The sequence below is a fragment of the Suillus plorans genome (genome assembly GCF_016647745.1).
Source record: "Suillus plorans strain S12 chromosome Unknown HD556scaffold_11, whole genome shotgun sequence".
Lineage (NCBI taxonomy): Eukaryota > Fungi > Basidiomycota > Agaricomycetes > Boletales > Suillaceae > Suillus > Suillus plorans.
Genome location: NW_024537395.1, coordinates 574,206 through 586,749, shown reverse-complemented (window position 1 = coordinate 586,749; position 12,544 = coordinate 574,206). Strand labels below are relative to the sequence as shown.

The 12,544-nt window shown below is 43.5% G+C and overlaps 3 protein-coding genes across 3 annotated transcripts; all 3 read right to left on the bottom strand.

Moving 5' to 3' along the window:
* Positions 1 to 212: 212 nt before the first annotated feature.
* Positions 213 to 539, bottom strand: HD556DRAFT_1213418 (uncharacterized protein; the record flags this gene model as incomplete). Its single annotated transcript, XM_041296614.1, has 1 exon — positions 213 to 539. A coding segment is annotated over one exon (327 nt), but the record flags the coding sequence as incomplete, so codon positions are not given.
* Positions 540 to 2,751: 2,212 nt separating this feature from the next.
* HD556DRAFT_1305617 (uncharacterized protein) lies at positions 2,752 to 3,650 on the bottom strand (the record flags this gene model as incomplete). Its single annotated transcript, XM_041299805.1, has 7 exons — positions 2,752 to 2,859; positions 2,957 to 3,098; positions 3,150 to 3,175; positions 3,205 to 3,248; positions 3,318 to 3,354; positions 3,411 to 3,551; positions 3,609 to 3,650. The coding sequence occupies 7 exons, from the start codon at positions 3,648 to 3,650 to the stop codon at positions 2,752 to 2,754; spliced, it is 540 nt and encodes a 179-aa protein (XP_041163803.1).
* Positions 3,651 to 10,510: 6,860 nt separating this feature from the next.
* On the bottom strand, positions 10,511 to 11,849 carry HD556DRAFT_1439784 (uncharacterized protein; the record flags this gene model as incomplete). The annotated part of the gene is made up of 4 exons (XM_041306010.1): positions 10,511 to 10,688; positions 10,736 to 10,920; positions 10,984 to 11,085; positions 11,772 to 11,849. 4 exons carry the CDS (start codon positions 11,847 to 11,849, stop codon positions 10,511 to 10,513), a joined length of 543 nt encoding a protein of 180 aa, XP_041163802.1.
* Between the last annotated feature and the right edge of the window lie 695 nt (positions 11,850 to 12,544).

Genomic DNA, 12,544 nt, shown 5'->3' with positions numbered 1-12,544 from the left:
CCCTTCAAACGAGTCAGCCTGAGCCTAGTACCAAAGGAGTCACATAAAGATCGAAACCACATACCATAACCCTCGATTAGGTCAACCACTTCTTGGGAGTGGTGAATAGTAGCATTATCGAGGACAATGACACTGAGAGGTGCAGGATAAGGGTTCGTGCAGGGAAGCTTGAAGCACATTTAGCTTGCCATGACTTGGAGTAGGTCACAACTCACCAAATCATCATGCAAAAACTGTAAAAAAAGTTCACATGTGAAGCTCCCTTCAACAACTTGTGTTGCAATAAAACCCTCGTCCAATGCCATAGCCCCAAGCACTGAGAATTGTTCCTTCCGAACAAATGGGTGGTGCTTCTCCACACGCTCACCACGACAAGCCCGACCCCACATGTGTGCATATGTCCTATTGTCCTTTGAAACTTCATCGAGAGTGATCAAATAGTGTGCTGGATATTGACTGATACGACGGATGAATGCTGCACGCTTGAGGGGATTCCTTTCGGATGCGAGTTTCTGAACATGCTTGATATTCAGTCCTGCACGTGTCAGAGTGTGTTGAATGGTTGCAAGTGATGCGGGAAGGTGACGATATTCGGCAAGACGACGATTGTACTCGTCCAAGAAGAGGGTGGGTTTATGACGTGCTAGTTGGATGAGGTACTGGCAGTCCATATGGATAAGCTTGTGTGGACGGCCATGTCCAATTGCAGGTGCTTTTGCAACATCTCCGGTTAGGCGCTGGTGTTGTTGAGCACGACAAAGAGTAGAGAGTGAGATAGTAGTAATACGACAGATTTCATCATCAGAGTCATGTCCGCGATCTCTAAGGTGTATGGCAGCCCTCTTCAGATCATCACTGATACGTCTGTTGACCATGATGAGACATCAAACTTAGCTCGAGCGTTTGATAGAACAATGCGCACAGATTCATACAATAGTCTCACGCTACACGAAGCCTTCGGAATGTTTTTTTTTGCGTGCGTCATTATATATGCAAATTGCAATAATACTTGGTTTTTTAAAAAAAAATCAAGTTTCTGTCCTATCGAGAGTATACTCTATGCAGGACATTACATTCTAGTCTACAGGACACCAGTGTCCTTTACGTGCCTCCCAATTCATGAATGCCCTGATGTGAGGTGTGCCCCCATCAGTCCACCGTTCCTGCCAGCCATTTTAGACATGCAATTGGTTTGAAGATGAGACGACTTTGTTGTGGTTACTATGGTGTATGGGTCCGTGTGGATGTAAGCTAACACATACTCGGCCTGCTGATGCAGGCAGGTACAGGAATCAGGTGGTATGCAGTAAGAGATATATGTAGGGCTGGGTGGGGTCTATGGTCCAGGGTGACGGGACCTTCTCTTGCTGACTGATGACTGGGCTGTGGATTCCTTGTAAATGAGTGAATGAGGAGTTATGAGGGGGTAGCATATGGTGGCATAGGTGCACATATTTTCATGTTTATGGATCTGAGGCGTTGTTTCTATCAGTTTTGCGTTTATTAAGAGTAGGGATTTCTAGGGTATACCCCTGGGTGCCGGAGGTCATACCCATACCCGTACCCATAGATATACCCATACCCCAATAGTGGGTACAGTTTTTGTGACGGGTATGAGGGTATGAGGCCTGGGGTATGACCCATCAAGGGTATACCTGTGGGTACAAGTAGAATAATGCAGTGAACTATGACATGGTGTAGTAGTACCTATCCTACTCAATGATAATGCGGTCCCAGCCTTCATCGAGCTCCTCTTCATCATCTTTAACATCAGGCAAAGAAGTCACCTTCAAAACATCCTCGTTCTTGATTAAGTTGAGTTTGCTCCATAAACCAAGGCAAAGAAGAGCGCGCGTTGACTGAGCCATGAGCCGTGAGCAAACATGAGAAAGCAAAAGCTGACCTCAGCTGAATAGCCATTCAACATCCACTGAAGTTGCTATCTAATAATTAGGGCACTGAATAACCATAAGAGTGACAGAGCTTACCGGGGATAGTCAAATAATCCAGAGCCATGTGGGAGAGACGAGGAAAGGAGCCACGACGTTCATGCCACCATGTGATTGCATTGTCGGCACACTCCACGTCAGTACTAAGGTAACGATCTACTTCGTCATGGAGGTCAGCAGATTTGGGTGGTGCAAGAGCTGGTATATGATCAAAGATATTCTTGCTCTAGGAAAAACATGACATTAGCGAGTGAAAAAACAATGAAATAGAGTGTACCATGGAAGAATCAACATCCATTGAGCCAGCAGGCTCCTCATCCATCTCGGTGTCTGCGTCATTCTCGATGTCCAGGATTGAGTAAGAGCATTCAAATTCCTTGTGCACCAGGGTTTCGGCAGTGTTGATCCACTCTTCTGTCCATCCAGTGTTCTTGAAGTATGATAGTTTATGCCGTGGATGCAAAACTATTTTATGATTAGTGAAGGAAGCAAGAAAGTGAAAAGAAAACACGCACCCATTGCTATACGATATACTTTGGATTTATCGGTAAGCTCGTAGTAGCGGTTCAGAGTTTTCTTGGTGAGACGCACAGCTGCACGAATAGAGGCACAATATTTCTGGTTCAGGGAATAACTTGTGAGTGTCTCATGGATTAGGTCCATGGCAGGAATCACAGTGGCCAATAGTGATGTTCCTGCCCAGCTTGGGCTCAAAGCCCCAGCTTAGGCTCAGCCTGGGGGGGCTTAGGCTCACCAGATTTCAAGCCTGAGCCATGAGCCCAAGCCAGCCCAAAGCCGGGGCTTAGGCCCATGCAAGCTGCAGCCCACATGCTGAATCAATGTCTGGACTCCACCATGCCATTCCCAACACCATAAACACCATGCGCAAATGCCCAGCACACATCAGCAACTGCTGACATGGCTCAGACGAATACGGACGATGGACGAGATCAGGAGAAGGGAAGACAAGGAGAAGAATGAGAATGAGAGTTAGTTGTATGACATACCACGATGACCTTCAATGTGAGATTGAATGTGCTATACGCTTCCCAGACCGCCCCAGTGCATTTATCGTTGTAATAGACATTGCCGGCAGCGTTGTGTAGCTTGTTTGTGGTGTTCAGGAGGGCCTTGCGCTCTGCGGCACAGCTGGAAAAGAAGTTGTCAGTCAACACATATTGCAGAGACATTGCAACTTACATGGTGTTGTCAATGAGTTCCAGAGTCTGCTCATAATCTGACACGGCACACCCACACATGCAACTGGCTTGAACTTTGTGAGGTTGACGGCACCTCTGCCTGTGAGCATGTCTTTGCGCACATGGAATTACTTGATGTGCACGAGGATGAGCGTGCTGCTGTGCTCACCTGTGACCGGGTGGGTAATATCTATCGATTTGTAGAGCTATTGAGAGGCGAGAATGTCAGCGAACAAGCGAGCTTGGTGTGAAATGAATTTACCTCACATTCCATGCTAAAAGCACTTTTGATGATGTTCATGGCGAATCCTTGGCTGTTCTTCAGGTTCGCGGTCATGTCTTTGAGGGTGCCCGTAGCATTGTGGTTGATGGCGAATGAGATGGCGGGCGGGTAGTTCGTGACCTATGGGGTGAAGTTATTAGACCATTAAAGGGACACATTTTTTGTTGCATTGCTCACTGTGTTGAACCAACTGGTGGATGCAAGCCAGGTAGTAAGCATGTAGATTCTAGAATATGTTAGATTATGGAAATGTGCACCTGGCCCGCATGACCACTGACGTGACAAGGCATCATATCTCTATGTCTGTCATATCCCGCGTTCCGGACCCGGACCTATCACACTCATCATTTCCGGATTTCCGGATCCGGCCGACTTCTATGTATCGTCCGGATCCGACCCGCGTCTAACTTCCGTGCCTTATCCCTTTGGTATTTCCCTTATCAACTAGTGATAGTCGTCCCATATGTTTTCTTCATAGCTTTACATAGCTTCACACTGCACTTACTGTTCTCCGTTATGTCCTCAGTAGTATATAAACCCCTGTACAATCTCTGTAGTTTCCTTAGTTTGAATATCATCTTAGACTCTGCTCATTCCCTCCTCCGTCCGACTTGAGTTTCTCTCTCGTCGACCTCCGCTCGTCTGTCATATCCCGTATTCCGGACCTACATCCGACAATATTCCCACGCCTCATCCGGACCTTCGGACACCCTATTCATGTCTCCAGTCCTCTATCCATCCGGATCCCTGCACCCCTGCACATCCACATCCACATCCACATACATTTACCTCCATACCTCAATCCACGCATCTCATCCGGATGTCCGGTCCGGTCCGGTCCGATCCGATCCGATATACGATAAGCTTCCTAATTCAATTCCTGTGCATATAACGTTAACACAGCCTATTCCTCTATTCGGTATTCCTTGTCCTCGGTATCTCGGTTATACTTACTACCGGTATGCTTACTGATCCGTTAACCTATGCTTCATTTCCGACTCGCGCTTGATAACTTTGCTTATGCTTCATACATAGCCTCGGACACTTGCTTACTGATCTTTCCGTTATTTCCTTAGTATATAAACTCTTGTATATATCCTGTAGTTCCTCAGTCTGAATATCATATTAGTCCTCGCACTAGATCTCACTCTAAGTCCTCACATCAGTTCTAGTCTATCGACTTAGTCAATATCCATCTCGGGCCTAGGGAGAAATTCCCTAGGCCAGAGCTCCGCTTATCCGCTCATCCGATCCTCCGAAGTTTCCGGACGTTCGTCCGAAACTTTCCCGCGGTCCTCCGGACCTATTCTGCTTCGGACTTTGTCCTTGCAGCCTTTCCTCTGTTTGCTTCTACTTAGGACTTGTCATAAGTAGCCATTACACGTATCCGTATCAGGACGAAACCTCATCGTAATTTCCAGAAGTTCCTCCGGAACTTTCCCGCACTCGTCCGGAAGTTACTTGCACTCGTCCAGAAAGTCCTTCCGAACTTTCCCGCGCTTCGGACGTCCTTCGGACATCATTCTGAAATTAAGGGCACATACTCGGGTAAGGGGCGCAGCGCACGAGCTGAAGCCAAGCCCCTCAGAATCAGTCCTACCCTTTGTGCACGGTCTTAACATCGTCTTAGGATCGACTCCTATAGACTTGTCACCTCCGCCTCTACCTCTGGTAGTCCTCCGCTGTTTCCTTTCTAGTTCGGACTTCGTCCGGATTAGTCTTATCTCTTGTTCCCGAATGTCCGCCGGAATTCCCGCGCATCAGACATCGGACTCCGGACATCGCCCGACGCCCTCCGGACATCGTCCGGTAACCATCGGACATCGTTCGACAACCCTCGGAAGTTAGGGGCACGTACTCGGGTAAGGGGCGCAGTGCACGAGCTGAAGCCAAGCCCTTCGGATCCGACCCTTGAGCACGTTCTTAACAATGTCCCAAAGCCGCAGCTTGGGCCGCCGGCTTAGGCTTTTCTAAATCCAAGCCCAGGCCTAAGCCCTGCTCAGGCCTGGGCTGGGCCCGGCCTATTTGGGCCCAGCTTGGGCCGGCCCAGGGCTTCAAGCTGGGCCTTGCACATCACTAGTGGCCAAGTTAGGCGTGGAGCGAGAGAAGAATGTAGTTGCGTCTTTGAGAATCTATAATGTAAACCTAAACAAATACCTTTAGCACATCACAAAGCTGCTGCACTATCTCCCATTCGACATCGGTGAGTTCAAACTTGCGCAAACCTAAGCCTCAGCTTTGTGTTACAACATTGATTGCATCCCGATGGTCCAGCGCATATTTCAACATGTCGAAGGTCGAATTCCACCGGGTAGTGACGTCCCATGGCATATTACTAATGGACTGGCCAGATGCATGCAGTGCTTTGTGCCATGTGGGGAAAAGTACAGTAGTCGAGTGAATGAGTTTGTAAGCAAGCTTGTGCAGCTAGATTCTGGCATGTCAATTTCAAAGGTGCACATTGTCTTTTTTCACTCACCTTCACTAATACTAACTTTACGGGACGAATCTCTCGCTGCAGCTCATTCCTCTCCCACTCTGGCAGCAAACTTACTTTGTCCACCCATCCCTCATCATTATCGTCATCCCCAGCACCCCCATATTCTTCAGGAATCACATCTTCAGTTTCAGCACTCACCTCATTGAAATCATCCTCTGGCTCAGATATTTCCTCCTCAAGCGCCTGATTGGTGTCTTTCTTCGTCATGTTGAATTCCCTTATCAACGACTTAGCAATGAGGTTCACCGTATGCAAGAAACATCGAGTATGATTTGGGGCTCCAAGAAATGATGGGAGCATCTTGGCCAGCTTTTCAACCATCACCGTGTTATTCGAGGCATTATCGCATGTGATGCTGAGTATCTGAATGTGCATCCTGCTGGTGAGTGACAATCCTCAACCCAACAATTGACTAACTTTCTCCGATATCCCATACTCCAGAATGTCTGCAAATGTTTGTGCGAGTTCCTCTTCTGTGTGCGACTGTGATTCAATCAGCCAAACAATTTGTAAATACATTGTAAGTGACTATGCACCTTTGCGACCTCAATAATATCTAATGGCAATGTTAGTGGCTTGCCGTTGAGTTTGAGGTGGACCGAAACTGCAACAAATGCTCTGTGGTTGGGCGATGTCCAGCCATCAGTAGTAAAATTGACTTTTCCTGGGTATCCCTGGTATGTGCATGTTATTTTGTATGTTTTTGACTTCAGGGAAAACTTACCTTAATCATCCTAGCTATCTGCTCTCGTGTCCATGCAAAAACCATTTGAACATCCCTAGCGACAGTAGAAGGAGACGGTATGTAGTATTCTGGCCGTCCTGTCTTCATGAGTGACTGAAACCCTTTGTCTTCGACGATTTCGAATGGACACAGGCTTTCGGAGACCCAACAGACAAGTTCAGCCCTATCAATTGAGTCAGAAGGTACTCTTGATGCAATCAAGGGCCACGTACTTTGTCTCAGCTTGTGTGTGCTGACGATGAGAGTAAGTCACCTTTCCTTTGCCCTTGCGTTCAAACGAGGCCGTAATTGACCCATTGTGCAGGAAGCTGCTGACAATTTTTTTGCGAACTTCATTAGCATTTTTGGCCTGGTTGGCGGCTTGCAAAACATCCTCTCTCCAACATGCTCGAACATGTTTTCGCATGTTTCCAGTGGCACGGGCATCACCCTTATCCAGAAAACATTCAACTCCTGCCTTACATCCTTTTGCCTGACATTTGAATTCATGTGCCTGCCATCCTCCAATTTCAACAATGTTTGGTGTTGAATGAAAGAAGGCATAGACCGGTGAGACCCACTCTCGCATGAGATGTTCAAATGATGTTGCATTAGATTAATGTTGATTTACAGATTTATTAATGTACTCAATTCATCTTGTAGATCCTGTTCTTTCTCTCCACTTTGTGATTCCTTGTCACTCTCTTTTGGGTCAACATCACTTCTGTCTGCATACAAAGCTTCTTCCTCCTCCTCCATGTGAACGACTGCACAATGACTTTTGTCAGTCGGAGGGGGGGTTGGTGTAACAGATGTTACTGGTATTGGTGATGTTGATGGCAGCAACACTGTCATTCCGGGGGAGTGGTATCAGCAGGTCGGTTGGTTTTTGCCTTCTTTGGCAGAGGATTAATGGTTTCTCCACTCGCTTCAGATTTACATTTCTTTGATGAGGTCCGCATGGTCTTCTATTTCAAAGCAGCCTTTGCTTTGCCTGTCATCTTACTTATCCATCTCGCTGTCGCAGCAAAGAAGTTGGATTGTGACATGGTGAGGGATGGATGAAGTTGAGGGCGAAAATTTGGATGCAGGGTAGTTACTAGTGAGGTAGTATTATATGATATGTGAATTTCCTTACCTCAAGGCTTGTAAAATGTGTTGCAGCCTTATTACATGTCCTTACATATTTACTATATTTCCTATCCCTTCTTATTCCGAGTGGGATTCTAGACAGTATAAGTTGCCTATACTTTGGGCTACTTACTACACTTCCCTCGTGCTGTATACCTCACCCATTAGGCTGACAAGGACAACAGAGTTTGATTCAGTACATTTATAGCTACTATTATCCTACTAATGAATGCCCTTAACATGTACCTACACAAAACAAACCACTAGCAGTCATACCTGTATCTAGACTACATATACCTAATATAAGATAGAACATTATGCTAATAGTAATTGAGGAGGTAATAAGGGATGAGGTGATAATGCTGAGAATTGGCAAGATAGTTTTTGAACATAGCATGTATGTCTTAGAATCATTATTTGTGATAAGCCAACTTGCCAAATTATTACATGTCCTGCCACATGCAAAACCACACTTGTCAGTTAGCTCCATGCTTCCTATGACTGTGGAGGAATGCTACATGATAGAATGTCTATTAATCTCCAAACAGTGCCTATTTAAGAAGTCAGCTTGGTTGAGCTCTACAGGAAACTATCTATGGGGCCTAGATGCTGGGCTTTTATTTCACTAGAACCATGAGAATTGTAATGAAGGAAATTTCAATTATGATGAAGATAAATTTGAAGTATCATGCTTTCTGACTTTTGAAACAGTCATAGTTAATAATCAGCTTAGCATAGGTCAGATTTTAGTGATAGCAATAATGTTCATTCATATAGGAGTCTTCAGTAGTTAAGTTCAAGTACTCTGCTAACCCATGTAATTAACTGTAAAGTGCTTGACAGCATGAATCATAACTCTTCACTAGATATTGGCTAAGACTAGTAAAAGTAAGGTTGTTATGTTCATAAGCTGGGCAGATATGCATATTTAGAGAGTGGGGCAAGCTGAAAACTAGTACAGACACCTGATGAGACAAGAAGACACTAGGAAATTTTTCTTATTTCTATTATAATACCATAGTAGCCTCATTGAGATCTCATTGGCAAATCTTATGTACATTCCAGAACAAGTAACCTAGAAAAAGTTTAGAGTAGTTTCTATTACTTGGTCTATATGAGTAGTACTCACAATAAATTCTGTTTCTTTTGTTCCTCCTGCTGCTCCCACTCCTGTTTTTCCTGTTTTTTTTCTGCTCTTTCCACTGCTGCTGCTGCTGCTGCTTCTCCTTCTACACCTCTAAATGCTGACTTGGACACCACCATAGGCATTGTTCCTGATCTTGATGATAACAACTTATATTCTGCTACTTTCTGTGCCCCTCTTGGCAATGCATTAGACCACTTAGATGATGACTATATGGATACTGGTGCCCTACATCCTACTTATAACCTTAACAGCCCTCTAAAGTTTGCCAGGAAAAAATGACAACTCCCATTATCACTATCTCCTCATTCTAACCTTCCTATCTCTTTCACAATTACCCAGAAGTCACCTATTTTTTTCTATAATAGTTATGCAGCATTCAGCACTCAGATGCCCTCTAGCTACAATACAGACCATCATCACTAGGGATGACTCATAGCTTGTCAATGCCTTTATTAACGACTCACAATATTTTATTATCAGATTTTCCTACTTCTCTGACCTTCCAGACTTCAATATCAGCACAAACGAAGACTATAGGATTGAAGAAGAAAAAGCAAAATCAGACATTCAGGAGCAGGTCGAGAGGGTCAATGATGAGATTGGGAGTATTTAATCTAATGTCACATTATACCATAACCTCAAGCATGAACACTTCTTTATGAAGCTTGATGTGAAGAAGGACTACCATCACGAGACAAAGAAGTATGAGTATCTTTGTGAGGCATACACATATAAAACCATATAAGCCACCGCCAGCCATCAATAAGAGCAGGAGACCAAGAATGCTAAAATTTGCCTTCATAAGATGGATGTTCAAGTGCACAAGGCCTAGACCCTAGCACTTAATAAGGAGGCAGAGATGTAGTATCTAAAGATTCAATTTTATCAGATGATATAGAGTGATAGTGATACTTCTGCATCTGATGGCTGACATGTTTGCTGTTGTTGTTCCTCTTACTATCATGCTGTCTGCTAGCAGCTTATTTTTGTATTATTGTTGCTGTTTTCTGCTGTCACATTTTTTGCTGTTATTGCTATCTGACTTATGAATTTTTGCTGTTACTTGTAAGATTGATGTTACATGTGTTATACAAGATGTACTACTAGTAGTACATGTATCATTGGTGAATGTAAACATGATGCTTATTCATCCCTACATTATGCTTTTAATCTAGGGCTGTCAAAAAGCTCATTCGTGAGCCTTGCACAAGTATCCTGGCTAGGGGTTCCCTCATATGACCTGTCACCTATTGTTTCATTACCCTCTGGATCCTCAATCTCTTGAAAGACAAAAGCTTCACTCTCTGTACAAGCCCACTCCAGAGACTCATCATAGTTTTTATCCTGCTTGTGATAATGAGTTTCACAGCAGATAATCATATTGTATAGAATAAGACAACACTTAATCCAATACACAGCAACCTGCAAGTACTTCTTCATCTGAATATTAATGCAGAGCTCTTGGCTGCAAATATGTACTTAATACATACATGGATCTTTAAATTCATAAAAAAAAATACAGCAAAAAAAGAAAAATACCTTAGAAAGATGATAATTAAATGTCCTCTGGTTTTTTGTTAGTTGTCCATTGTGAGGCTTCTTAAAAGGGGGATACACCATGGCTCCAATGGATATGCACTGTCTGCCCAAACCCAGTAATCATCTGGGAGAAGGTTAACATGCTCTTCATAGAGGCAAGTGAATTGAAAAACATATGGGGCATAATAATTGTCTAGAATTAAATTAAATTGTTGTCTATGAAAAATCAATAAAAACACATTGCTTGACAGCTAAGGAAATACTTGGATTTCCTATCATAAAATGTCTTATCAAAATAAGCAGGTTTGATGAAAAGATCCATAGTTGAGCCATCAATGACTAGATAGCCACCCCTCCACTCCAGACAGGTTCGTGTCTCAGCAAACCACCAAGCCAGCTCAGCATCCTTAGAGTCATCTTCTGGGAAGAAGATAAACTGATCATGCTCCTCAAGTAATGTGATCATCACACAATTAGTGCAATTGACAACTGACCCAACACTCATACCTACCCATTGTGCAACATCCTCAAGTGAAATGGCATTGTCATAGTGGCCTGCATGATTTAGAAAAATAGCAAGCTGATTGGAGACAGAGAGCTGAGGATTATTGGACTGGTTATAGAAGATAGGATGATCAGAGATCTGGTCACACTGCAGGCATTTTCCCATTTTTCTCCACCAAACATCCAAAAAACATTAGTTGAGAGGATAGAAAATTTCCCTCATTTTTCCTGTCAAAACATTGAAAAAAGTAATTCATGTATCAATGATGTTCTGTGTGTGGGACATGATGCAAAAATTGGTCATGTTCCTTCAAGGATAATGCTGTATTTTCCATGTATTGTCTTTGAAATACCAGCTTAAAATAATGTTAATTTTCTTCTCTGTATTTTTCAAATATACACAGAACATTTTAAAAACATAGTATATTTGAAAAACACAGAGAAGAAAATAAACATTATTTTAAGCTGTTATTTCAAAGACAATACATGGAAAATACAGCATTATCCTTGAAGGAACATGACCAATTTTTGCATCATGTCCCACACACAGAACATCATTGATACATGAATTACTTTTTTCAATGTTTTGACAGGAAAAATGGGGGAAATTTTCTATCCTCTCAATCAATGTTTTTTGAATGTTTGGTGGAGGAAAATGGGAAAATGTCTGCAGTGTGAAGGATATTGTCAAATGTTTCTGGATTGACATGCAGTTTCTAGTGAAACAAATCAGGCTGGTGTAGCACTCAGGTTGGCACTGGGCACGTATCCTGCTAATTCCTTCTGATAACTCACATTGCATTCCTCGACACTCTTTTGACCTTCCAAAAGCTCTGTGTGTTCTTCCAAGTCGTCTGAAGGTCGTCTGTCCATTTCTGAGGCTTGTTCTCACTTGCAATCCACCATACTATCATATCCCATATTCCAGACCTACATCTGACAATGTTCCCACACCTCATCCGGACCTTCAGACACCCTATCCATATCTTCAGTCCTCTATCTGTCTGGATCCCTGCACCTCTGCACATCCACATTCGCACATCCACATCCAGATCCCTTTACCTCCATACATCAGACCTCTATACCTCTGCAGCTAGCCTGCATCATTCATCCTTTGTCCCATCACCCTAATGTCATATCTCATATATCCACACTTCTCATCCAGACCTCCAATCTGATCTGATCTGATCCAATGTATGAATCCGCTTCCGGTCCGATATACGATAAGCTTCTTAATTCATTTCCTGTGCATATAATGTTAACACAGCCTATTCCTTTATTTGGTATTCCTTGTTCTCAGCATCTCATTTATACTTACTACTGGTATGCTTACTGATCCGTTAACCTATGCTTCATTTCTGACTTGCGCTTGATAAACTTTGCTTATGCTTCATACATAGCCTTGGACTCTTGCTTACTGATCTTTCCATTATTTCCTATATAAACTCTTGTATATGTCCTGTAGTTCCTCAGTCTGAATATCATATTAGTTCTTGCACCAGTCTTCACACTAAGTCCTCATAACTAGTTCCTTCCTTGTTAGCATCCACCTTAGGCCTAGGGAGGAA